The 27,160-nt window shown below is 38.3% G+C and overlaps 1 protein-coding gene across 2 annotated transcripts in view; it reads left to right on the top strand.

Annotated features, from left to right (window-relative positions):
* Window positions 1-1,690: 1,690 nt before the first annotated feature.
* TMEM26 (transmembrane protein 26) overlaps window positions 1,691-27,160 on the top strand; it is a 50,493-nt gene continuing 25,023 nt past the window's right edge. The window contains exons 1-4 of one of the 2 annotated variants that reach the window (XM_047703284.1): window positions 1,691-1,828; window positions 2,809-3,635; window positions 19,127-19,205; window positions 26,158-26,271. In XM_047703284.1, coding sequence (XP_047559240.1) covers window positions 3,445-3,635; window positions 19,127-19,205; window positions 26,158-26,271 — 384 coding nt within the window. In that variant the 5' untranslated portion in view covers window positions 1,691-1,828; window positions 2,809-3,444. Of the gene's footprint in view, window positions 1,829-2,749; window positions 3,636-19,126; window positions 19,206-26,157; window positions 26,272-27,160 lie in introns of those variants that run through there. The other variant, XM_047703285.1, reaches the window with a different exon arrangement.

Genomic DNA, 27,160 nt, shown 5'->3' with positions numbered 1-27,160 from the left:
TTTTTTTCTTTTTAAAAGCTTGCTGCTCTGGGGCACCTGGGTGGCTCAGTTGGTTAGGCGACTGCCTTCGGCTCAGGTCATGATCCTGGAGTCCCGGGATCGAGTCCCACATCGGGCTCCAGCTCCATGGGGAGTCTGCTTCTTCCCTCGACCTTCTCCCCCTCTCATTCTCTCTCTCTCTCTCTCTCTCAAATAAATAAATAAATAAATAAATCTTAAAAAAAAAAAAAGCTTGCTGCTCTATTGGATTGGAGATCTCAAGATAGTTCTCAAAGCTTCCAGTCTTCTTTTAGATAGATAGATAGATGAAAGATAGATAGATACGTTTATTTATTTATATTAGAGAGAAAGAGAGAGCACATACATGAGTGGGAGGAGGGACAGAGGGAGAGAGAAGATCTTAAGCACACTCTGTGCTGAGCGTATAGCCCTGAGGCAGGGCTCAATGTCACGTTCCTGAGATCATGACTCTGAGATCATGACCTGAGCCCAAAACCAAGAGTCAGACACCCAACTGATTGATTGAGCCACACAGGTACCCCAACCTCCAGTCTTCTAAAATGAGCTTAGGAGAATTTTTTTTTTTTTTAAATAACCTCAAAGTTCCATTTAATGACAGTTTTGTTTTTCAGACCCAGAGGAAGTGGATCCTATACTGACCTAAACCTTCAAAACAGAGAGCAGCAAAGATGTTTGGAAGCTGTTAGACTGACTTTCTTCCTTTCTTGTTAAATCCTTCTCCTGGAGCACTTCCTAGGAAGCCTGAGAAGGAGAGAAGCAAACTCTGACAGCAGGAAACTGGTCTGCCCAGCAGCCAGGCCTTGCCATTCTCCTGTTGAACACAAAACTTTCACCGAGTATGAATATCGAGCAAAGCCATTTTGTGAGCCTGATGGGTCAAGATAAAGACAGGATCACTCTGTCATTGTGTCTGAACTCAAACAAAACATTAACATTGTCCTAACTGTCCAAACAGTCCCCTATCTAAGTAAGCTTTATTAAGACAGCCCATTACAGAATTAACCCCACTTCCTGAGAGCATCCAATTAAAGTCAAGCCCTACTTTCTTAGTCCTCCTTAAAGCACCTAACACAAGCCCATATCCTTTCTAGTAAGTTCTCTCTAATCCTTCTAATATCTTCTTCCTGAGATGCCCACAGTTCTCCCTGGAGTGTGCTCTTTCTCCCTAAAAGACCAGTAAACCAAACTTGTTCAGCAACAGATGTATTCCTGATGGTGTTCAGCCTGAGGCTTTGACAGGTCTTATGTTTGTCTGCTCCACTCCTAGTGTTACTTGTCACAGATCATCAATGAGCGTGGAACTAACTTTTTTGGTCCAGACAATAATCACCAGTGTTACCAAGTACTTATTACCTGCAGGTGCTTTGTATAGATTAACTCATTTGATCCTCACAATGGCCCTATAAGTTAATAGGCTTAATAAGGAAACTGAGTTACAAAGGTTATAACACTACTAAGTGGCTGAGCCAGGACTCCAAGGCAGCCAGCTGGCCTGGCTCTAGGCTCCAGTGTCCACACCACCCTGCCTCCCACTGCACTGGTACACTGTGCTCTTGTGTGTCACTGAATAGCGTGAGGTCACTGGTCACTATGCCATCACCCCACAATGAAAAGCACTATGGTAAGAAGTCCCAGGAAATCACTGCTGGGTTTCCTGAGATATGGAAGAATACACACCCACGGGGAAAAGAAAATCTTCCTGATAACAGTATCAGAAGTAACAGCTTCTAAGCAACTGGATTTTTTTTTTCACTTCATGAACACACTAATCATATAATTCAGAGTTTTCAACCTAATTTTAAGAAAGGTAAGGGATGATCATAAGTTGAATAAACCTAACCAAGATACTCCTTTTGTGTTTTTCTCTCAGTTTTACTAATGTGGTCAAGAGAACATCCCTGTTTGGTAGTAATATGACTGGAATTTCTTTTTCTTTTTTTTTAAGATTTATTTTTTTTTAATTTATTTGACAGACAGAAATCACAAGTAGGCAGAAGAGCAGGCTGAAAGAGAGAGAAGCAGGCTCCCTGCTGAGCAGAGAGCACTATGCGGGGCTTGATCCCGGGACCCTAGGATCATGACCTGAGGGGAAGGCAGAAGCTAACCCACTGAGCCACCCAGGTGCCCCCTGGCATTATTTTATCTCCCCAGAAAGAAGGAGGCTGAGGTACAGAGTCTTAGAAGGCAATAATTAATATCTACTGAGATTTCAATAACTTAGTTTCATTTTATTTTATTTGTTTTTGTAATACCATCTACCTCTGGCCTACTATACTGGTTTTTCCATTTGTAAGTGATATAAAGTTTCATTTAAAAATTATTTCAGTAAAAATTTGAGTTCATTTAAAGAAAGGTGTCAAATAAATAGTGGTACAGGCAGTAGGGAAACAAAGGAACAGAAATCATGAAGGTATTTTGGGAAACCCTGACTTCAGTTTCCTCTTCACCTTGGATGCTAGAAAGACCAGAGTTGAATTCATTGGTCATTGATCTCAAGGGTGCCTTCCCAGCTGCATGAATTGCTCCCACAAGTCCAACCCCTGGCTTTATCCTTTCCTTCCTTCCTCTGTCTCCCCTCTGCCTTCCTACCTTGCTAACCTCCAACTTTCAGAAGAAATTCCTAGAGGTGGGGGGTGGGGGGGGTAGTGAGAGTAGGGACGACATAATAAAGAACATCTCTTTGCTTTGATAACACATTGACCAAAGAGTGGGAGTAACCTGGGCTACCCACTCCTTAAATGAGGTGCAGGGACCGCTCTCAGAAAACCCCCATCTGATTTCCTCTAGTCCTGTGAAGTTTCATTCTTCAAACTGCGCAGGAACAGCATTTCCAAAACTGCTTGGACAGCGGATTCTTGGGCCCTCCTCCGGTTCCAGCTTAGAGTCACTATGACAGCTTGTTCCCATAAGAAGTGTGAGTGAATCAAACTACTTCGCTGGTAAAGGCAGGGAGGAGACGGCAGTGATGCATACTCCTTCCCCCTCTCAGGCTATGTAGCATCTCGACCCTCACTCCACCCTATCTCTGGAAGTGGGGAAGTTTTGGAGGACACCCTGCGGGGGTGGGATGGGGTAGACTGCAGGGTTGGAGCCTGGCTCCCGGGATTGAGAGGGAGATGGGCAGCGCCGGGGAATAACGCCCCGGAGATCCCGGAGGCGCAGCCCCAGAACTCCCTGGAAAGCCCAGCAGTCTAGACAGGCTGGGTTTAGATTCTCCCCTCTTTGAGAGTTGTCAGGAAGTTTGGGGGAGGGGCGAGCCGCTGTCTCCTGTTCTCCCTGCTCGGGAGGCTGAGGAGGGACCGCAGCAGCTGCGGGTCTCGAGCTGTCAGGTTCCCGCCCACGGGCGGGCTCCGGGGCTCCCGAGGGGGCCCGCGGGGGCGCAGGCGGGGGTTGGGGGGCGGCGGGCAGAGCGCGCGGGCCGGCATGGAGGGACTGGTCCTGCTCAACAATCTGGCCACCCGGCTGCTGTTCGTGCTGCACTCTCTGGTTGGGGTCTGGCGAGTGACCGAGGTGAAGAAGGAGCCGCGGTACTGGCTGCTCGCGCTGCTCAACCTCTTGCTCTTTCTGGAGACTGGGCTCACCCTCAAGTTCAAGCGCGGCAGAGGCTACAAATGGTGAGCGCACCCCGGGCCAGGGAGGGCGCGCGGAGTCCCTGGGCACTGTTCCCTATGGCATTCGCCAGCAGCCCAAGAGCCAGTCTCCCCGCAGCCCGCCCATTTCTTACTCGGTTTCTGACCCTCTTTGTCCTCGCTGGGAGCTTCCAAGGCGCGCGAGATGCTTGCGCATCTCTGGGACATGCCGCAGTACCTCAGGGTCCTTCCTGTCCCAGGGCAACACAGGAAAGACTCGGTCTCTGCCCCGCGTCACCCAGTCCCAGGTTTGGCAACTTGCAAGATGTGAAAAAAGAAGGGAAACGCTTGCCTTCTCTGCAGAAGGTGCTCCAGAGCGGGGGAGTCGTGGGGCAGGGGGGATGTCCATGAGCCCAGCTTCCTGAACTTGGGGTGTGTGGGTATGCACTCGTTACTCTGTGCCTGCAGGTGGGGGGATGCCTTTCGCTGAGCACAAGCGACTTTTGTAAGAGCTTGTGTGCATAGAACAGTCGCCTAGGGCAAGAAGCTCCTCGAAGCACTCTGTGCCGCTCTGCATCAGCTTCAGGTGCCGCAGGTTGGTTCCGTGGGAGCTTGGTTAATGGAAGTTCACCTTGTCAGAGAAGGGTTGCCACGCTGGTGGAGGGACTAGCAAGGAAGGTTCAAACTTAACCTCAACCTGCAGGAAGGACAGGCTCTGTGTGATGTTTTATTTCTTCCCGGAAGACTTGACTGGCAATAGAAGAGTTGAGAAAAAGAGTTTCTTGCCATTTACAAAGAGTTTCCACCTCCATCCCTCCACTCCCAGTAGATTTTCATCCAAACTTCTCCAAGCTAGGCCTCTTCCTGTATTAATTTTTAAAAACAGTAAGACTAGAGTCACATAAAAATTCAGTAAAATTATACTATACATTAGTTTAAAAAAACCAGTAAGGCAATATTTTCAAATATGTCAGTAGTTTTAAAAATACTTAATGCTGGAAGAAAATATTATTAGTCAAATCAAAGAATTACATACACAATGGCATTATAGTCAGCCACCATATTAAGGGGGGGGATAAAACCCCCTGTCTACAATTTTGCATATTAAACTGCAAAAAGCTTTGTATTTTGTGACAGTCCAAGGGTGAGAATGTATTGTTGTGTCTCTTAAGACGATGTGAATCTTGCTTAAATTTTCCACTTTCAAAAATTACCAGAATTATCAGTGAAAAAATTATTCAGGTAGAATCCTAATGTAATACGATAAGGATGGAAATGTTTCAACCCCTCCCCCCACCCTATGATCAGCTTATTAAGGAGGAGAGATTTGAAGTACTTTCCAATGTGTCCTTTAAAAACCTCAAAGAAAATTGTCATTAGCTTCCCCAATAAGCCTTAGGGTTAAAAAAAAAAACAGAAGGGAAGAGGAATGTTCACCCAGCAGGTCGTATGAGATTTTTTTTTTCATTTTTACTGAGTAGGTTTGAGATGCTAGGGTAGAAAATATCTTCAGTAGCAGGAGCCTGGGATCTGAGGCTAAAAAGTGTTCCATGCAACGTAGTTCTGTCACCAACCAGCACAGCTTCTGGGAGAAAGGTCAGCCTTAAAAGGGGGACCAACCCAATGGTCCGTGAAATATTCTCCCTTGTGCTCCAAGAGTAGACCAGAGGCCTTCACTCATGTTAAGTCAGAACTCCCCTCCAGTTATGTAGAAATACTGTAGCCCATTGAAACTTTACCTTCATGTCTATACCATCACTGGCAGCTGATTACAACTATGAGAGGAAAAATGATTGGGGCAAAAATAGGTGATCAATGTGTAGAATTAAATAGGGAACTGGGGACCTATTCATGTATAGTGTGGTCTCAAAATCAGAAGGAAAATGGAGCAATGGAGCAATACTTATTTGTTCTGAGGCATTGGGCATGTTACTGAACCTCTCTGACCCTCGGTTTCCTCATCTATAAATACTTATAGGTCATTATAAATTAAATGAAATAACATATTTTATGGTTGATGAATAAAAAAGGAATTATTTTTTAAATACTAGGGTTTTTCTCTTCTTCTTATTAAGAAATATTATGAGTCAATTGGACACATTTTCTGTCTGTACAAGTCCAACAACTTTACTTGAGGGACTGGCCAATAAACCATTGGCTCAGAATCAAAAAGTAGAAAAAAATTTCTCACCTTTATTTCAGAGCAGGCCATGATGTGTACTGTATATTTTAGCACTTATTGAAAAAATTGTGCTGGCTCAATATCTAGACTAATATTTGAAAATAAGCAAAGAAAATAGTAGATTTGACTTATAAAATTTCAAGAACAACTGAGTCTTTGTAAATGATCTAAATAAAAATGTGATTAATAATGCTTTGTTCTACTGATATTACTAAATGCTTTGTTCTGCTGAGTCTGAAAATGTGGTCATTTTTGTGGTGGACAAAGCTCATACACTATTGTCAGTAAGTTTGAGGGGGAAAAATCAGAAAATAGGATGCTGAAAAAATATAGACAATTATCTATGTATATCATGGTAACAATTAAAAAGTATTTGATTTGAGACATATTTCATTGCTGAGTTGAAGTTTTCTGAGTAAGGCAAGGCATGATTTTTGTTATTTTTGTGTGATTAAAAAAAACAATTTCCATCAGGAAATCAATACTGATGAAGTTTAAAAAAAGCTAAGTAAATATGACAGTATCTAGATCTTTCTCTAGAAAAAATGTAAATATATAGACTTATGTACAGATCTACATATTGTATACCTTTTGATCCATTGGTCTTATAATCTGGAATCTACCCTATAGAACCCAAGGTGGTCGTATGTAAAGACATACATATGAAAATATTAATTTCCATCTTGTAGTAAGTAAAAAATAAACCTAAAAACAACCTGATTAGCCATCAATAGACTGGTTGAAAATTGTTAATATACCCATACTGTGTATATTTTGTTGGTATTAAAAGTGATGAGCTGGAGTTTAACTATTGACCTAGAAAGATGCCTATGACATGTTGTCAGGAGAATAAAGTTACAGAATTATGTATACTATGGGTTAATTTTTTTAAAGGACTTGTCAAAGAATTATATTTTGTTATCAGTTGGATACATTATCCATTTACAAGTTAAGAAGAAGGGGCACCTGAGTGGCTCAGTTGGTTAAGTGGCTGCCTTCAGCTCAGGTCATGATCCCAGCATCCTGGGATCGAGTCCCACATCAGGCTCCTTGCTCAGCAGGAAGCCTGCTTCTCCTTCTGCCTCTGCCCGTCACTCTGTCTGCCTGTGCTCACTCTCTCTGACAAAAAAAAAAAAAAAAAAAAAAAAAAAAAAAAAAAAAAAATTTAAAAAGAAGAAGAAGAAGGTGAAACCTTTCCATACTTAAAATCAATCAACCAGTCAAATAATGCCTGGATGGTAGATGAAGCTCCGTACATACAGGAGGTAAAAATTTCTTTTCCAGAGCATCAAATCTATGACCCTCATTTAGATTACTCTGGTCTATTCTGAACATTGTGCTTTTTACTAACTTTTGCACCTGACCCCACATAAATCAAACCCACAGAAATCATGGAACGATACATTGAGCTATAGAGGAAAATGTGAAAAAAAATTCCTGAAACATAGCAAACATATTACACTTGTCAAAAGAATGTTTCTTTAGCTATCCTTTGGAAAGGAAACATGGAACTAGTGCTGCTGAGCTCAGCTGTCCAGGGACAGCAACATTACGTCAACACTCATAACTTTCAGTTGGAGAAGTTTAAATTGTTGGAATCCTATAGGATAGAGAGTGTAAGCCAATGACACATCCCTTCTTAAGCCCAATAAATGTGTGCTGGTGTAATTTGCTCATTTTTACCTGGTATTTATTAATTTCACATGAATATTCACTTACATTCCTAAACGATGGAGATTAGTATTGCTTGCTTTTTTGTTTTCTTGATTTTATTTTCTATTATCCAGGTAACAGTCTAATAGATCTATGAATTACCATTTAGGTAAAGTCAAACACAAGACAATGTTTCTGTTGCTTATTTGCCAAAACCAATAAAATATTTCTTAGGAGTAAGAAAAATGACCAAGCTTGTGAAAAGTTTACTTGAAAGGAGGCAGTATCCTCAAATAAATAGAAATCTAAGTTGAATTTATTGGCAAAAAATACTGATTAAGCCTTGATTTTTCCTCATCAGAATTTCAAGAATATAAGGTAAATATAATTGAGTTAATAAAAGACTTTACCTACCTTTCTTCATTATATCCCTTTCCTATTTCCTTTATTGAGCTTAACCAAATGTCTATTTGTTGAATTACCCAATAAGTACATATGATACTATGCTAGACTCTGTGTGAATAGGCAGAAAGAACAGAAAACCAAAATATTTGAGATTTTAAATTTAAGGGTAGCATTCTGATTAAGTGCTCAAATATGTAGGAATAATTATGAATATTTAGCATTTGTTGATGATCAGGCTCTTTCGTCCTACACAGATTATTCCATGTGATCCTGACAGCAGCCACAATGATTTTCTGTTTCTCTGTTTTCCCCCATTTTTAGATGAGGAAACTGAGGCACAGAGTTATGAAGTCATTTTATTCACAACTCCTTAGCTGGCAATTGAAGGAGCGGGGTATCAAGAGTCCAGCTGTTTAGAGGAGAAGGGATGTGATGAAGTGTATGGGGGTGGGGTGAGCAGGGAGAAGGGCCGTAATGGCATTTGAGCTGAAACAGGAGATACGGGTAAGAGACAGGAGTGCAAAGGCTGTGTAGTTAAAGGATGTCCTGAGGGAGGTGAGTATAGGAAACCTTGAGCAGATTTCTCTGGAAAGCCTTATCAGTCTTCATTCAACAAACATATGTGGAATAGCTAATAGGTATTAGACACTGAGTATCAAGAATATGGAGGGTGAAAAAAAACAGGTAAAATTCTTCCCTGAAGGAACTCACGTTTTAGTCCAAGGACTCAGAAAATAAAGAAGTCAATAAGAAACAAGGGAGCTAAAAAGTAACAAAGAGGGATCTCAACCTGGAGGCCTAAGTGGTAGCAGTTACAGAGGGATAAAGGAGTAGGGGGAGGGTTCCTACTGGGTGGTTAGAGAAGCCTGGCTGAGAGGAGACATCTGAGGCTTGTATGTTTAGAGAGGAGAAGGAGTCAATGTGCGAATAGTCAGGGCGATGAAAAGAGGGAGAGAGAAAGGCCAAGTGTGCCCTGGGACATTTCTGACATACTCCCCAGAAGACAGATAAAACTGCATTTCTTTTCTCTTCTTCCAGGTCTCTACTCTTCCCCAGGTCCTTTGCCTCTAAGTGAAAAATTCCTTTTAAATTTTATACTGTTACCATATCTCATTTGAGACACCATGTGTTAGACAGTGTATGGGTGGCTCCCAACTACAAACAGGAAACACAAATGGGGAGTCAGAAGAGATTCTATCCTAAATGGATTTCAAATTCAAACCAATTTTGTAACAAAACAAAACAAACAAACAAACAAACAAACCTCAGTGTAGTCTGTTCTGAATACTCAATTGTATTTAAAAGGTTCAGCAGCAGAAGTGGAAACACAGACTTGACAGAAACCATATGAAGCCTAACCTTGAACAAGTCTTGGGTAGTGTAGGAGAATCTTTGTCATTCTGTAGTATTTGACAATGTGTATCTTCCTTCATCAAAATTGTTTAGCCAGTGAGAAAGTTGGGAAATAAAAGCACTCTTCTCTTGCTGATCTTTTCAGATATCAGGGAGGATGAAATGGAGAGATTTAGAAGGAGACCCTGTGATTTCCATATGGCCAACTTGAGCAATGGAAATTTTCCCAGCAGATTATTTCTCTTATTGTTCGCACTTGCTGTCCAGATTTCTTGAAATCTCTCTTTAGCTTTTAAGTTATTCTAGGAATACTTTCCACTGCGCTTTGGGTTTAACAGCCATGTCTGAAGTGTGTATCCAGAGTTTTATAATATTCATTGTCCTCACACACAGGTTGTGTGTATATGTTTTATATCCTGAGCCTTGAGCTCAATGCACAAGGATGACTTAGGTTTGCATCTGTTTTGGAAGCACACATTGAATGTTACCAGTAAATGATTTTGTTTTTAGTGATCTGACTCACTGTTTAGGAAGAAGAGTCTTACCTTAACTTGAATTAGTAAAATGCTTCACTCTTAAGAAACTGTCGTATTTTCTTCTTTTATTTTGCAATGGACTTGGGATCAAAGCAATAATTATGTCTGTATTTAGAATGGGAACCCCAGGAAACTGAACCATTAAGTGATGTCCATGCTTTTTTCAAGAGTATGTTCAACATAGACATTTAGAACTAAAAATTAAGGTTCTGGTATTTTGTAACTTCTTGTACTTGACAGAGAGAAAAACAAAGTGCAAATTGATGTGGGCAGCTCCCATGAGCTGGTATAAATATACCCTTCCTCCTCAACTTCATGCATTTTTCCTTCTCATGCAGTGCCATTATTTGCATACAGCATCAGGACAAATCTGAATAGTTTAACTTCTTTTCCAACAATGGAAAATTCACCTTTCATTCAAGGTCTCTTCTCCTCATGTGCATGACCCTCATTACTCCAGAAGTTTCTCTGGAGTACGGGTATCAGGAGGGTTAGATTTAGGGGATATAAGTTATTTTGTTTAAAAAAAAAACAGTGTTTTGTTTTTAAACAAAACAGGGGTTTTTATATGCAGGTATTGAAAATTGAACTTTTTTTGAAAGTCACATTGAAGTGATATTAAGGACACAGAGATTGTTAATACCAAATGCCAGGGTAGGATTGATTTGGTTTCTTTTCTCTGAATACAAACCTACAGTAATTATTTAGAGAAGAGTGTTGTATTTTATCTTCAGTTTGTCCGACCAATTTTAAAAAGACCGTGGATGTACAACTGACTTAAAGTTGTATGCTTATTAGAATAAAAATTAGTATTCTTTAGGGGGAGGAGTCTTCTCTACTATCAGCCTTGCTGCCAGTCCTGGTCGGGTCCTTCCAGTATACCTTTGCTTTTGTAGGTCCCTGATTGAGCTTCCTGTCTCACACACCTGTTTTAATCTGCCTCGAACAGCCTCCTAATAAATTGGCTGTGCCATTTTCTGACAGTCCGTTCATAGTAGTGATGAGCATGATGATGAAGTTGATGGTGATGGTGACAATGGGAGTGGAAACAGTTATCGGTTACTGCGTTACTCCAATGACAATGCTCCAAGCCTGCTTCCCATCCATTATGTCAGTGATCCTCACGAGGACCCTAGACGAGAGCTTTACTCTTTATTACCATTTGATGATGAGGATGCTGCTGCTCAGCAAGGCTCCACCTCTTGTCTAAGGTCACAACTAATTATATTAAATCACAGAACAATTCCCAGCATCTGGTTAGTGCTCCCATTTATTTTTTTTTCTGTTTGCATGTTTTATTTCAATTTCAGAAAGTGCATTATAAAAGAGAAGGGAGAGAGGGCTCACATTTACTGAGCCGGGAACGTACCTGGCCCACATTACCTCATTCAGTCCTCACTAGAGCCCTGGAAGCACTATTCTTGCTTCTACCTGCACAGAAGGAAGCAAAGGCTCAGAGGCATCCTCATCCCAGCTCTGAACGCCATCAGCTTATTTCTTGTGCTCTGCATTCAATAAGCAGACTGGGTTTTATCTGTGAAAATACAACTACCTAGATTTTTAGGACCAAGGATTCCTGATAGCAGGAAAAGGGTCAAAGTATTTTGTCTTTCTCAAAATTGGGGTGACTTGAAAATGAGCAGTGGGATGATTTTGCTTAGAACGGAATGTAGAGGAGTCCAGGCTACACATGAACACGGCTCAGAGACACTCTTGCACAAGTAGACATGCTTGGAAAGCCAACACAGGATGTAAAACAAAACAGAAGAGGGGGAAAATCCTCGAGCGCCTGTATTTTTGTTCCTAAGGTGAAGAAATAAGCTCTTCTACAGAACAGAAATAAATACCACTGTCTTTTATAGAATGAAATGAGTTACAGCATTACATAAATAACATCCATCATGCATTTTATCCTCTCAGAGACCATTAAAATTCCTGTAGTCATTAGCACTTAGGTTCACTTAATCATTAAACAATCAGTTATTGTACTAAGTGCTATAATGATGTTCTTGAAGGAATATAAAATTCATGCAGTTATATGAGAACAGGAAAAAAACAACACCCTGAAGAACCAAATAATTTTCCACAAATTAAGTCCAAGACTGAAGAATGTTTGCAGAATAAAGATACAGTCATTACAGTAGGCTTGTTAGACAAGGGAAACTTCTCAGGTAAGTGATTTATGTACTGGCCTTTGTAATAGCTGGGGGTTTTACAAGAGTGCAGAAAAGAGAGAAAGGTTTTTCAGGTTGGGGGGATATCATGACGGCAGCACTTAGGGTTTTAGTTGGAACCAATTCATTTAAAAAGATGTTGTGATTTTCTTTGCCTCAGAAATTTTATGAGACAAATAGTACATAGAACTTAAAATTGATGCATATTGTGTTCCTCTAAATTGTTTAGTCATACTGAAGCCTACTGCTGAGTTTTGAATGTGAGCAGCTTCAAATTTAATAAAACTTGTTCTTGCTTTAAATATACTTTGGGAAATTTTTTTTTAATCTTATTTATTTGACAGATCACAAGTAGGCAGAGAAGCAGGCAGAGAGAGAGAGGGAAGCAGGCTATCTGCCGTGCAGAGAGCCCAATGCTGGGCTCGATCCCAGGACCCTGGGATCATGACCTGAGCTTTAACCCACTGGGCCACCCAGGCGCCCCTACTTTGGGAAATTTTTAAGTGACGTATCTATTACTAATTTTGCCACCAGTTTATATCATAATTTGGTATGACTTTATTAGAAAAACAACTGGCAATAACAGTGAAAATTACAACCAAGAGCCCTACTATTCACCTCCAGAAGTATTCTCTCCGCAAACCCAAATGTGGGCGTTTGTGAAGGGCTTTCACAGCATAAAGAAGGGACATTCCCAGCCCACATGAAATTCCTCCAGTCTCCTGTGATCTTGTACTTTACCTGTTCTCCCAGAAGACCACGGAGAACACAAACCAATCATCTGATTTGGGTACCAATTAAATCATGATCAACCCTTACTCAGTTTTCCTTTCGGAGGGAGTTCTCATGAGCTTACGGCCCGTTGGTGTGGCCTCCTCCCCTGCCTAACAGGGCAGACACAGGCAAAGGCTGTGGGAGGCTGAGCTGCTTAAGAAGACAGATGGGGGATATCTGGGGTTGGATCCGTGTCTTCCCAGGTGTGCAGGGTTCTGTGTTCTGCAAGACTACCTTCAGCTGTGTGTGGAGGCTGTCATGCTGGCTGCTCTTCCCAGCGTGGACGGACACCAAGCCGCTGCTGAACAGCCCAGATGGAAATCGTGGATGTTAAGGCCCACTTAGACAAAGTAGTCTGTGTGAAAGGAGGACAGACAATCCTTAAACAGTTAGACACCGTTTGGGGGCTCATGAAAGGGTATCTTGACCTAGTTTCTTGATTCCATGAAAATAGGCCTATTATTATAAAGTGCTCTGGAAATTTTATTGAGGACACTCAAGGCAGTTTAATATGAGACTGTGAAACTTGGGTCTAGTATCCTTACAACTCCAGTCTCCCTTTCTAGCTTAGGAAATACTGAGGAATGAAGTGCAAATAAAATCGTGATCCACACCGAAGTAATCTTGGAACCGTATTTTTGTTTCTCTTAAATATTATCTATTTTCAGATCTATGCATATGGTTAGAAGACTAGAATCCTCACTGTTTGCAGAGAGAAAAGCCATACAGGGTAGTGGGGATATTATGGTTAATTTTTCTATTTGCTGATATATATTATAATACGTTTCTAAAAGGAACAAAGGTTACTTCCCAATAAGAAAATGGTAACTGTCATTTTTTGAAAAAAGAAAATGGAACCCTAACTTTAGACTAATGATGAGCTAAAGTAAATAAGATGCGTTGTAGGGCTAAACTGCTAAATGTCATGACATAATCATTTTGTGAAGAACACTGTAATTTGTCGAAATGACAACTTTGTATGATTAATAATATTTTATTTTTGGATGAAACAAACAAAAAAAATGAGGATAGCTCTTTAAGAGCTCAGGGCAGTGTCTAGCAGGTAGCAAGACCTTTAACACATTTGATTAGTAAACAAATGAGTACATAAACAAATGGATAAAAAAAATCCTTTAAGAGGTGCTCCTGCCATGTACTTTAGAGAAAACTGGTGGGTTGGATAAGGGCTGTGGTTTAAAAACCAAAACAAGAGGTGCCTGGGCGGCTCAGTTGTTTAAGCACCTGCCTTTGGCTCAGGTTATGATCTCAGAGTCCTGGCATCAAGTCCTTCATCAGGCTCTCCGCTCAGTGGGGAGACTGCTTCTCCCTCTCTCTGTCTATAGCTCTTTGTGTGTGTGTGCACTCTCTCTATCAAATAAATAAATACAGTATTTTAAAAACTTTATAAATAAATGAATAACAAAACAAAAACACCAAGCGTCTTGGAAAGAAAGAGTATCTTTTGAAAGGTTTTAATTTGAAAAAAAAAAAACAAAACAAAACTAAGCAACAAAATTTATCATGAAACTATTAATGTTGGGAACCTTTTGTCTTCTGACAGGATAGTGGTAATTTGTATCGTAGCATATTTGAGCCTCTAAGGCCATATAGCTGATTAGTACTAAGGTGTTACACATTTTCTAAAAATTTCCCACTTGGACGTGTCTTATGAATTTATCATGTTTATCAGTTTTTGTTAGCTTATGAATAAATGGCATATCTTATTTTCATAAACAAGTATCCAGAAACCTAATTTATTTCTGGATTGGCTAGCCCCCTCTATGGCTTTATACTTTATACAAAATGCTTGGCATTGACTTACTTCTGATGCTGTTGACATAAAGTCTGGAGTAAAATTATTTTGTAGCTGCTAAGAAAAGGCATGCAATCTGATTAATTACACAGAGAAAGGTAGGATCAGGCATAGTTTTTAATTTTTAGAGTTCAGATTCTCCTGAATCTGAATGAAACTCAGAGTCTCAGTTTCAGGTTCTGAAACTGAATTGCACAGACAACACATGGTCAAGAATATGGCAAACATTCCAACTAATAAGTAATGGCTAGAATGTCACCATGGAATATTAAATCTTTCATAATAGCAAAACAATATTAAATTCATGTAAGAACAGAATAATTAGTTTCCCTCGAAAAACTTTTGATAAGAATCAACTAATGTGATATATCAGGAAGAGGTTTCTAGTCAAACAAGCAACAGAGTGTCAAGAAAATAGAAATTTTAAATCAACCAGGACCTTACCATGTCAACAAATATTTGTGGAGAACACACAGCCAAGTACTGTGGGAGGCACTGAGGATATAAGGATGAACACACAACTTTTGCACTTATACTACTTACAGTTGCTGGGAGACAGTTAAGTGCCAGCGAACACTCACACATGTGCACATATATAATTATAAATTTCGAAGATCTACAGGGTAAAAATGAAGAATGCTATAGGACAAGTATAACAAGGAGATCTAATTTAGACTGGAGGACCAGGAAAGTTCTTCCACAGGGTCTCATACATCTGACATGAACTATGAGAAGGAAATAATCAGGTGAAGAGTGGGGGGAAAGAGATGTTTCAATAGAGAAATACATGTGTGAAGTCCTGAGTTAGGAAGGTATGTAGGTTTTCTCCAGAACTGAATGAAAAACAATGTTATGGGAGCACAGTGAAGAAAAATGGCAAGCGACAAAGCCCAAGAAGTAGGCAGGGCCCTGACTGTGCAGCATTCTGTAGGCCATTATGGGCAAATGACCTGTGTAAACCATGACTGGATGACAGGATTTGCCTTAACATCAAATGTGGAGTTAAGGATAATGATGTCTTTAGCAGTGCAAACAATTTCCTCTGATTCAAGAGGTCTTAAACAGGTTTCATTTGGGGAATTATAGTTTGACAATAGGATTGATTGTGAGTTATTTGAAGAAACAGCCTTCTAACCTGGTATCCTCTGGTCCTCTTTAGGTGTAGATCTTGAATATGTAGCTATGAGTTTACTTGCAGAGCTGAGCCTAGGTAAGGCAGCAATGCACATGTGTTGAGCCATACACTATCAGGCCCATGACACACACTCTCTCTTCTCATCCTCGCAACCATCCTATGACCTGGATATTTATCTCCGTTCTATAGATGAGGACATTGACTCATAGGGAAGGTAGCAAATTTCCACTACCTTGGAAGATGTGCCTTGGAACAGGTGATTCAAATCTGGGTCTCCTAGGTTTGTGTAGTAATTCTTCACAGGCCACAACTCCAGGGGTGTACTTGCTACTGGATCTCCTGAAATGGGAATAAAAAAGGTCTTTGTAGATGCCAGTACCCTCCATGCCCTCCATTTTATTCATAAATTCAGGCACTCAAGCATTTAAGCATTTTCTTAATAAGCGTTTATTAAAGACTTAGTAAGACATCTGACATCACTGAGAAGAAGAAAAGATGAATGAGAAGAAAAAAGGGAGGGAGATAAATATAAACAAGACAGAATCTGCCTTCAAGGAGCCTGTATTAGGAAAGCTAAGGCTAATATACACATAATCATGAAATAGTGGAGAATGTGTTAGGTCACAAGAGAAATATAAGCTAAGATTAATTCCTACTATGCCTCTCAAATACAGGTAGGATGTTGATGGCTAGAGAGGCAAGAGGAGAGCATTCCAAAACAGACAGTCATAATTTGGAGGGACGTTTCCTCTAAAGTCATTTCAGAACCTCTCTTCTCAGATTAATCAAGCTGATGGAGCATGGAGCACTTTGTTCTTAACAGGGACGAACGGTCAAATAAAACATATGCTATATGTGGCTGAAATGTATCCCTCGTATCCAAAAAATAAAATATATTTAGACATGTTTTACTACTTCCCTAGATAAGAGAGACTTCTATTTTCTCCATAAGGCTTGTTGTTTTAATTTCAGCTGTACAACTACCACTGCTGACTACAGGGGAGTTAGAAAGGAAGGACAGGAGGAAGCTCTGGATGGTGATTTGTTGTTGATCACTTAGGCATGCTATCCACGTCACCAGTATCTCTTCCTGGAAGCCTCCCGAAATTCCAGCAAATCCTCTCTGGTATAGGGTTAGGAGGGTGGAACATATGGGGAGAAACACTACGGACTAAGTTGAATATGGTAAATTCCTAGGCTCTCAGCGTGATATCTTCTTTCTACCCCCTTCTCACTTTTGTCGAAAAAGATTATGAAGACAGATTGAAGTGAGGGGAACTTTGTAGAAAACGTTTTGTTTTGAGGATGTAGTGCAGGAAGAGAAATGGGAAGTGGAAAAACTAGAATACGGAGGCTTTGAATGTCCGATTATGGAATTTAGATGTTCTGTGGCAGGTAATGTAGACAATCTCGGATCTTAAAGTTTGTTGTTGTTTTTGTTTTTTAGATTTGTTTTTGTTTTTGTTTTTACATAACTAGATTCCTAGTTAGAGGAAATACCTTGAAATAGGGTAGTATTTTTTTTTCCAATTATAGAAATCATTCTTATGTTAAGGGTTGTTTGTTTCATGTTGAACCTCTTTCAAGGTTATTATATGGTCAGTCCATGGTTTCCCTGGATATTATTGTTATGATATTTTTAGGGGAGTCAATCCCAAAATTAATTCCTAGAAAGTCAACAAAATTGCTATCCAGTCAACATTTGACATAGCCGAACAAACATTTACATATTCCAAATGTCCTTGCAATTGGAATTCATTTCCTTTCTCAATCTCACAAAGGAAATACTCTCTCCTGATGTTTCCCTTGATATGTAAGGTCAAGGAATAAATTTTCCTTGTTTTTTTTTAAAGATTTTATTTACTTATTTGACATAGACGCAGGACGAGAGAGGGATCACAAGTGGGAGTGGGTGAGGGAGAAGCAGGCTTCCCGTTGAGGGAAGCCTTTCAGCTTCCAAAAGCTGAAATGCACTATTAGTGAAATTGTTAACAGTCTTGAAAAAGCCCATTCTAGATGCTGTCTTCCATTTAGGTTTGCTCACTTTTCTCTCCTGGATTATGATAATATGGTTTTAATACCATTTCATCTAAAGTAATTCTATTTGTTCAGCAATTAACATTTCTGTTTTTCAAACCATTTTAAACCATCACATGCATATACTTAAAATATTTTAATAAAATTATATTAACTCACAATTTTTTTCTTTGAGATGGCCTATAAAGCAATAGTCCTATCTAAAACGATAGAGGTGCAATTTTAAGAAATAAATTTGGAAATTATGTTACTTTTATCTTATTTTGAATTTCTAAGGGCATATTTTCATTATATAATGTCCTATAAAAATACTAATAGTAGTTCTCTATTATGGAATACCCACCTCTGCCATGCACTGCTTTATAGAAAGTGTAATAAAGACCTCTGTGAGATAAATGGGACCACTCTGGACTAAACTGTGTTTCCCAAAAATTTGTATGCTGAAGCCCTAACCCCCAGTGTGATTCTATTTTGAGATATAGCTTTTAGGAAGTTATTAAGGGTAAAAGATGTCATAGGGTAGGATCTTAATCCAATAAGATTGGTCAATGTTTAAGCGGAGAAGAGAGTGATCTCTGTCTCTCTCTGCTTGTGATGTGCATGCCCTGAGGAAAGGCCGTGTGAGGCCAGGATACAGCAAGAGGGTGGCTGTCTATAAACCAGGAAGGGAGACCTCACCATGCTTTCAACCTCCAGAACCGTGAGAAAATAACTGTCCGATGTTTAAGCTACCCAGTCTGTGGTATATTGGTATGCTGACTATTAAGTGACTGTCTCCATTTTGTGGACTAAAAAGCAGACAGAGCCACTGGTATTTGAACCTAAATATGTTTGACTATAAATCCCACTCTTTGGACTACCCTCTGAATTTTAAGCCAGCAAATAATGAATATAGATAGCCTTTTAAAACAATACCAAGCACTTCATCTGTTGTTGTTTCTTTGCATTTTAATTTTTACTAGGTTTATCAGATATCACAAAGTCAGTTGATTTTGTTCATTCCTATTCATTATCATCTGATTTTTGTCTTCTAGTAGGATGTTACTATTTGAGCTTTCAGAATTCCAGGTTAATATTTAAAAATGTAGCTAATCTTCTTGAAATTGCAATCTTGAAAAAATCCAAGAAGATTTACTATTGCTGTATTTGCTTATTGTAAAACATGTTAAATACAAAATATCCAGTTTTGTGCCTGAAACTAGTTGGCAGTGTCCCATTAAGCCATATTAAAATTAACTTCTATTAATTGGATTAGAAATTCAGTGAGAATGACAGCTGCTAGTGCCTTTTGCAGTTACTTTGTTTCTCTACAATCCATATGGCAGAAATCACATAATGCTTTTATCCCCATTGAAATAAACACTTGAGATAAAAAGGTTTAACTCAATGTGATCAGGGTATGTGTATTTGTTTCTCTTTAATTAAAAAAGAGGGTTTTTTTGTAAAAACCGAACTTTTTTCCTCTCTTTTACAGGTTTTCACCAGCCATATTTTTATATCTGATTAGCATTGTTCCATCATTATGGCTTCTTGAAATGCACGATGAGACCCAGGTATGTCCCTTTGGAAAGTAGGAAAGTGGATATTTATCAGTAAACTATTTTCATACTATAATTTATTTCAGAAATGCACTTCTCAAAGGAATTGGAGTTATCAAGAATTGAAAAAGAGGCCATTAGCAAAAGAAAGTGAATTCATGATCTATCAAAGCCAATAAAAATGTTACAGTTAAGAGTTAAGATTATGTGCTCGCTTCGGCAGCACATATACTAAAATTGGAAAGAGTTAAGATTATATCATTAACTAACAACTTACGTTAAAGATCTTGTTCTTAAGCACTCCTGACCTCAAATATGCTAGAGTTTTTTACATGGGGTATGGGAGGGTTGTGTGTAAAAATTTGGTTTTAAACTTCGCAGATTCAATGAATTCCTGTATTGTACTGAAAATGGGCAGAGCTCAATAATCTAGCATCCTATAAAATAAAAGTAGCAGAAATTAAAAAGAAACCCCATTGTCTAGACTCTGCTATGTAAATGCAATGAAACTTGGAGGGGCTACTAAAAACAGTCTGTCTTAAAATACAGGCCTTACAGATTACAAAAGATTCCTTTTTGAGGGTCCCATGAGCTGTTTTAGTGAAATAGGTATTCTACTCTGGAGCCAGATAAGAAGAGTTAAAAAGAGGAGTATGAGATCTACCATTGGGAGAGGTGTGCTACATGTATAAGGACTGACTTAAAAAATAAACAATGGCTTCCAATGAGAGTCCCTAATCTATACAGAGAGAAAGAGCTACTGATTTTTAAGTGAGTTGCTTCTCAGATGGGCAGCCCCAGGTATCAGGATCTGGATTAGATTCACAATCTATTGCTATTAATGCTCCTGTACCACACTGCAAAAGGCAGACTCCAGCAGATGCCAGCCTGGACTTCACATCGTCTGGGTCAGGTTATAGGGCTATGTTATAGATAAGCTGTAGTTATGATATTATTATAGTACTCTCACTGATATAATGCATTATTCAAGATAAGAATTTGCCCCTATACAGATTTCTTTGCTGCAGTTGGTCATTTTATAGTAAAGTTAAGCCTCTGATGTATGTTTCAGATATCCAAACCTTGTCTGGAAAATGCTTGCTCCAAATTTTAGGCACACACAGGGGAATTTAGCTCTGTGGACTATTTCTGAAGAATTCCACAAGCACATACCAATAAAATAAGCATGAGGAAAACATTTATCTGCTTTAAATCCCCTGTTTAAAAATATTAAAGTCAGAGGCTATCTCTATGACTGTAGCAAAATATTTTTGTAGCACTAGATTGGCTGGTTCAAGTTATCATGGTTTTTAAAAACCATACCATAAGGAGTTAGGGGACTGTTTCAATTTCCTTACTACTTACTACTTTCAGGGGGATGGAAATAAGCTTTGGTGATTTGAATCATTTCTTTCTTTCACATCCAATTCTATAACATGACTATCATCCACAATAACAATTCATTTCCCCAAATGCTTTTATAATATAAATGCGTTGCACAGTTAATTGATATACAGGTCAAATCCCATTACAACAAATAGCATGCAACCAAAAGCTTTCTTTTTAATAAAAAAAGATTTTTGAGCCCCAGGCAGTACCTCTCTAATTTTCATACTACAAAAGAAATTGGACCTTTAGTAGTAATGGATTTGACTCATTTTGACACTAAGAATTAAAATGAATGCCCAAAGATTGAATTGGGCAGGGTGGGCAGAGATGGAAGTAGAAAAAAGTAAGCGTAAGGGAGACAAAACAGTATTGGAATTGCATTTAAAGAAATGAAAAATGGCAGAATAAAGGAAGGTGCAGCAATTCTCTTAGTCCGTTCATTTAAAAAAATTTGGTTGTGATAATAACCACTTTTCTTTATGTAGTCCTTTCTTTCAAAGTATTTTCAAATGCATTTTCTCCTTCATGAACTCATCAACTCCATGAGTTAGGCATGTTATATATATTTCTACTTTACAGAGGAGGACGCCGAGACAGAAACGTTAAGTAATTTTCTCAAGGTCACACAGCTAATCAATAACAGTCCTGGGGCTTAGCACCTAGGTCTTAACACCCACTCTGTTAAACCACACTGCTTTTCTCAGTTTTATGTTCTATGTTTTAGAGGAGTTATCAAAATTACCTGATTTTTTTCATGACAGATTAGTGATTTAATTTCTTTTCACATTTTCCATGTATTCTACATCCTAAACATTCTAACCTATGTCTTGGCATTAAGAAAACATCCTGACCTATCTCATGAAGACATTCCTACGAGGTGATCAGTTCTGTACCTTCATTTCTGCATCTGCTTAGGTCCACATGACTAGAAACAACATGATTATGACAACAGTTATGACCATAATTCTTAGGTCTATTTATGAAGTGGCAGAATTAAAGCAGTGGAAACTTTCTGGTCTTGATGGGGTTAGGGTCTGGTTTGACCCAAAGGAATATTCTTGAAGCAATAAGAGTTTTTAAGACCCATGAAAAAGTGGCTTGTTTGTACCCATATCATCTAAATGAACTCACCTATACAATGCTAAATGGAAATAATATTACCATAAAAACAATACAAGCCAGGTTAGGTTGTAGGAATCAAACCAGTTGATCTTTGCAGTCCCAAGCTGCTGTCACTTAAAGGAAAAATTTCATCAATTTGTAACAAGTAGAATTACAAGAATAGAATGGGACTCAGGTTGCAATATCATAATATGGACTACAAGCTATTGGCCACTACAGGGCAGATGAAGTTTTGTTTTGTTTTGTTTTGTTTTGTTTTTTGGTAATAATCAGATGTCTATGGATTTTGGTGCTAAGGATGAAAAAAAAAATCAAGGTCACCACTTTAATAAATAGATTTCATGCCTATGGAATAAAGTGGTCAAAATTATTTCCTCTGCCCTTTTGATTCTCACAAAGCTACTCTGCAATGAGGATTTGTTTCTTGGTTCAAAGATTTAATTTTTTATCTTCATTATCTTTCCATGGAGTCTTACCTGCACAGAAAATAAAAGTGTGCAAACAGCTAGATTTTTGCTCCTAGGGATATGGCACATGGCCATCTTTCCTAAGTATTCCTGTCATTTCACCCATAACACTAGTTGTTTTGATGGGGAGTAGAAAAAAATAGCTTCTTGACAGACTTTCTTTTATTTTTTTAAGTAGCTTATAGATTGATTGATGTAGTATCTAGACTAATTAAGAAAAATACACTTCTTACAGCATTAGCATTTAAAAAAAATACTTTCTAAGTCCAAATATGTGAGTGTGGTTATGCGGTGGTGATGATGATGGTAGTGATGTGTGTATATGTATGCGTGTGTTTCAAAAGTACATTAGCCTTGCAGGTGTTTGAAAAAAATCAACTTTTTTTTAAACTTTTTTTTAAAATTTGTGAAATAATCATTAGCTACACTTATATTTTCAAGTACACTCTTTTTCTCTCTTACATATTTTTTCTCTACCTCAGATTCCTAGCATCTGGATAAAAATCATGCACAGTTAACTTGTAGAAATTGACATGCAAAATGAAGGAACAAAAAGGGAAAAACATCAAGTTTGGGTCTTTGTCAAAGTTTCCATAAACCTAAGTTGACCTCCAAACTGACACTAAAATACATATTTTAATAGAGGAACATGTTAATTTTTTTGGTTGTCTCAGTGTTTAACAGGCAAGATTGAAAATAATTGGATTACCTGCTTAAACAAATGTTATTTTAGATAAATATCCTTCTGGACAAGAAATAAACTCTTAGAATGGATGTTCTGACCAGATCATACATGTTTTCATGTTGTCATTATTGATTTGTTTGTTCTACAACTGATCCAGGTTTCAAAAAACAAACCCCAGTTATTACTCTGAATTGTACAGCTCTCAAATACCAACAGCATTTTTCACAGAACCAAAACCAACAATCCTAAAATTTGCATGGAACCAAAGACTCTGAATAGGCTAAGCAATCTTGAAAAAGGAAAGTAAAGCTGGAGGCATTACAATTCCAGACTTCATGTTATATTACAGAACTGTAGTAATCAGAACAGTATGTTACTGGAACAAAACAGGATACATAGATCAATAGAACAGAATAGAAAACCCGTAAGTAAACCCATAATTATATCATCAGTTAATCTTCAACAAAACAGGAAATAATATCCAATAGGAAAAAGCAGTCTCTTCAACACCTGGTGTTGGGAAAACTGAACAGTAATTTACAGAAGGAGGAAACTGGACCACTTTCTCACATCATACACAAAAACAAATTCGAAATGGAGTAAAGACCTAAATATGAGACCTGAAACCATTAAATCCTACAACAGACACTAAATTCTTTGACATCAGCCATAGCAACTTTTTCTAGTTATGTCTCCTAAGGCAAGGGAAACAGAAACAGAAACAAAAATAAACTATTGGGATTACATCAAAATAAAAAGGTCTGCACAGTGAAGGATACAATCAATAAACTTAAAAGCCAGTGTATGGGGACGCCTGGGTGGCTCAGTTGGTTAAGCAACTGCCTTCGGCTCAGGTCATGATCCCAGCGTCCTGGGATCGAGTCCCACATCGGGCTTCTTGCTCAGTGGGGAGCCTGCTTCTCCCTCTGCCTCTGCCTACCACTCTGTCTGCCTGTGCTCATGCTCTCTCTCTCTCTCTCTAACAAATAAATAAATAAAATCTTTAAAAAAAAAAAAAAGCCAGTGTATGGAATGGAAGGAGATATTTGCAAATGACATATCTGTTAAAGGGTTAGTATCCAAAATATATGAAGAACTTAGAAAATTCAATACCCAAAAAACAAATATTCCAATTTAAAAAAATGGATAGCAAAATGACAGGACAATTTCATTTGCATTTTAAGAAGGAATCCTAAATGGCACGTATTTTAGCACCAGACCTAAATGTCTTATTCATTATAATCTGTAGTCAATCATTGGAAACAAAGCCTCAGAGTACAGTCCAAATGCAGTCATTAAGTACTAACTATGAAAGTTAAGAGGAATTCAGTGACTGCACATTTAGATAACTGCTTTAAAATGCATTGGATCGGGGTGCCTAGGTGGCTCAGTCAGTTAAGTGATCGACTCTTGATTTTGGCTCAGTGAATGATCTCAGGGTCTTGAGATCAAGCCCCACGTCAGACTCCATGCTGAGCCTCCTGGAGCCTGCTTAGGATTCCCTCTTCCTCTCCCAGTGCCCCTTCCCCACTCTGCTCACATAAGCTATCTAAGATGATAGATAGATGATAGATAGACAGATGGATAGATAGATAGAGAAATAAATAAAAATACATTGGATAGCATAAATAAAGTGAATGATATACCCATAGTTCTTAATTCTCAGCTGAAGAAATACATTGCCCCCAATTATCCATGAGGGATAAGTTCTAAGTTTCCCCAGTGGATGCCTAAAGATGTGTATAGTATCAAAGTCAATATACACTGTTTTTTCCTATATGTCTATACTTATGATAAAGTTTAATTTATAAATTAAGCATAGCAAGAGATTAACAATAGCTAATAATAAAATAGAACAGTTAAATAATGTACTATAATAAAAGTTATGTGAATATGGAAAAAGAAATGGGTATAAGACATAAACAGACATTTCTCCAAAAAAGACATCCAGATAGCCAATAGATCTATGAAAAGATGTTCATCATCACTTGCCATCAGGGGATTACAGATCAAAACTACAATGAGGTATCACCTCACACCTATCAGAAGGGCTAAAATCAACAACACAAGAAACAACGGGTGTTGGTGAGGATGTGGAGAGAAAGGAACCGCTGTGCATTGTTGATGGGAATGCAAACTGGTACAGCCAATGTAAAAAGCAGTATGGAGCCTCCTCAGAAAGTTAGAAATAGATCTACCTTATGATCCAGCAATTGCACTACTGAGTATTTACCCAAAGAATTTAAAAAACACTAATTCAAAGGGATACATACACCCCTCTATTTATAGCAGTGTTATTTACAATAGCCAAGATAGGGAAGCAGCCCAAAGCATCCACTGACAGAAGAACAGATAAAGGGGCGCCTGGGTGGCTCAGTGGGTTAAGCCGCTGCCTTCAGCTCAGGTCATGATCTCAGGGTCCTGGGATCGAGCCCCGCATGGGGCTCTCTGCTCCACGGGGAGTCTGCTTCCTCCTCTCTCTGCCTGCCTCTCTGCCTGCTTGTGATTTCTATCTGTCAAATAAATAAACAAAATTAAAAAGAAAAAAGAACAGATAAAGAAGATGTGGCATGCATATTGCATATATATATGTTTATCTGTTGTTCTGTCAGTGGATGCTTTGGGCTGCTTCTCATATATATATACTAAGTATATATATACTCAGCCACAAAAAAGCATGAAGTCTTGCCATTTGCCATTTTCAAGGACATGGATGGAACTAGAGAATATAACGTTAAGTTACATAAATTATTCAGAGAAAGAAAAATACCATTGATTTCACTCATGGAGTTTAAGAAAGAAAACAAGCAATCAAAGGGAAAAAATGAAAGACAAATGAAGAAACAAACTATAGAGAACAAACTGATATTCACCAGAGTGGAGGTGGGTGGGGGAATGGGGGAAACTGGTGACAGAGATTAAGCAGTGACTTGTTATGATGACCACCAAGTGATGTATGGAATTGTTGAGTCACTATATTGTAACCTGAAACTAATATAATACTCTATGTGTACTAACTGAAATTAAAATAAGAACTTAAAAAATTCTGCAGCTCTGTACAATGAACTTAGAGACTACATCCTCATAGACTTGTGGGAAAGTAAAACGTGTATAGTTGATTTTCATCTCATATTAATTAAAAAGTGGTTTTCTATTTTAAGACTATAACCTGAATTTTGGAAATATTTGCACATAGTGTGTAAATACACATATCTACTCATAATCTCTTAGATAATTGAAACCATTTTAAATTCTACATATTGTGTTTTTCTTTTAACATATTGGCTTTGTACCAAATTCTTAGTATTGCAGTAGCCAATCTGAAGGAACATCACAAAATTCCAGTAGCAAAGAAAACTTCAATCAAACTCTGATATCAAGTGACCAAGACAATGGAGCAGATGATCTTATTAGGACGGTGAGAGATTTTTGACTGTATTTTAAAGGATCTAGGAAATCACCTTTCATTCAGAGGATAACATGCTCTACACCTTTCAGCTCATTCTTCCCTAAGGAAATTTGTCAGTTTTTTAATCGTTTGGCTCAGGAATTTATGAAATAATTGTATTTTTATTTATTAAACATATTTAATATACATAATAGTCACATATATCATATATATGTTAATAGATATATTTAACTTGCAGCATTAAGTAGCCTTTAACAGGTCAGATATTACATGCACAAGGTGAGATACATATTATTTGTGAGTGAATGATATACTTAAAAGTTTGAGACCTCGCCTATATATTTTTAAGAGTATATATTAACAAAATAGGGAAGATTTCCAGCCAAAATGAATCAGTTTTTTGTTCTTCACTTGCCTGATATTTGTCAAACTAACCATGGCCTATTATAAAATGGTATATGGGAGAGACTCAAGGCCCAGACCCCTCCCTACCAATAAGTCACATTTTCAACAATACGATAGATTATTGATTCTAAGAGATTTAATTGAATTAGCTTCGGATTCTAATTCAAGCTCCAATCACAGCTGACTGATATCACTTTGAACAAGTCACTTAATCACTCTGTATCTCAGTTGTTCATCTAATTGAAAATATTAATATTCACCCTGCCTCGTATGCATCCTGTGAGAATCAAGTAGGATATATGTGAAGTCCAATAGAAAAAAACATGAAACACTGTGTAAATGAAAAATCATTGATCTTCACACATGGCTTCAATCAGGTTAGCATCCTGCCTTGTCCTTTATCCTCCCTCTACCTCTATACTCAACATCAGTAAGTCATCAATAGGGGTAATAAATAGGTTTTGCACAGACATAGCTAAGTTACTTGTATAAA

The sequence above is a fragment of the Lutra lutra genome, chromosome 14, assembly GCF_902655055.1.
Source record: "Lutra lutra chromosome 14, mLutLut1.2, whole genome shotgun sequence".
In the NCBI taxonomy this organism is placed as follows: domain Eukaryota; kingdom Metazoa; phylum Chordata; class Mammalia; order Carnivora; family Mustelidae; genus Lutra; species Lutra lutra.
Note: the sequence above shows the minus strand (reverse complement) of the source record. Positions and strands in the feature narration are given on the sequence as shown.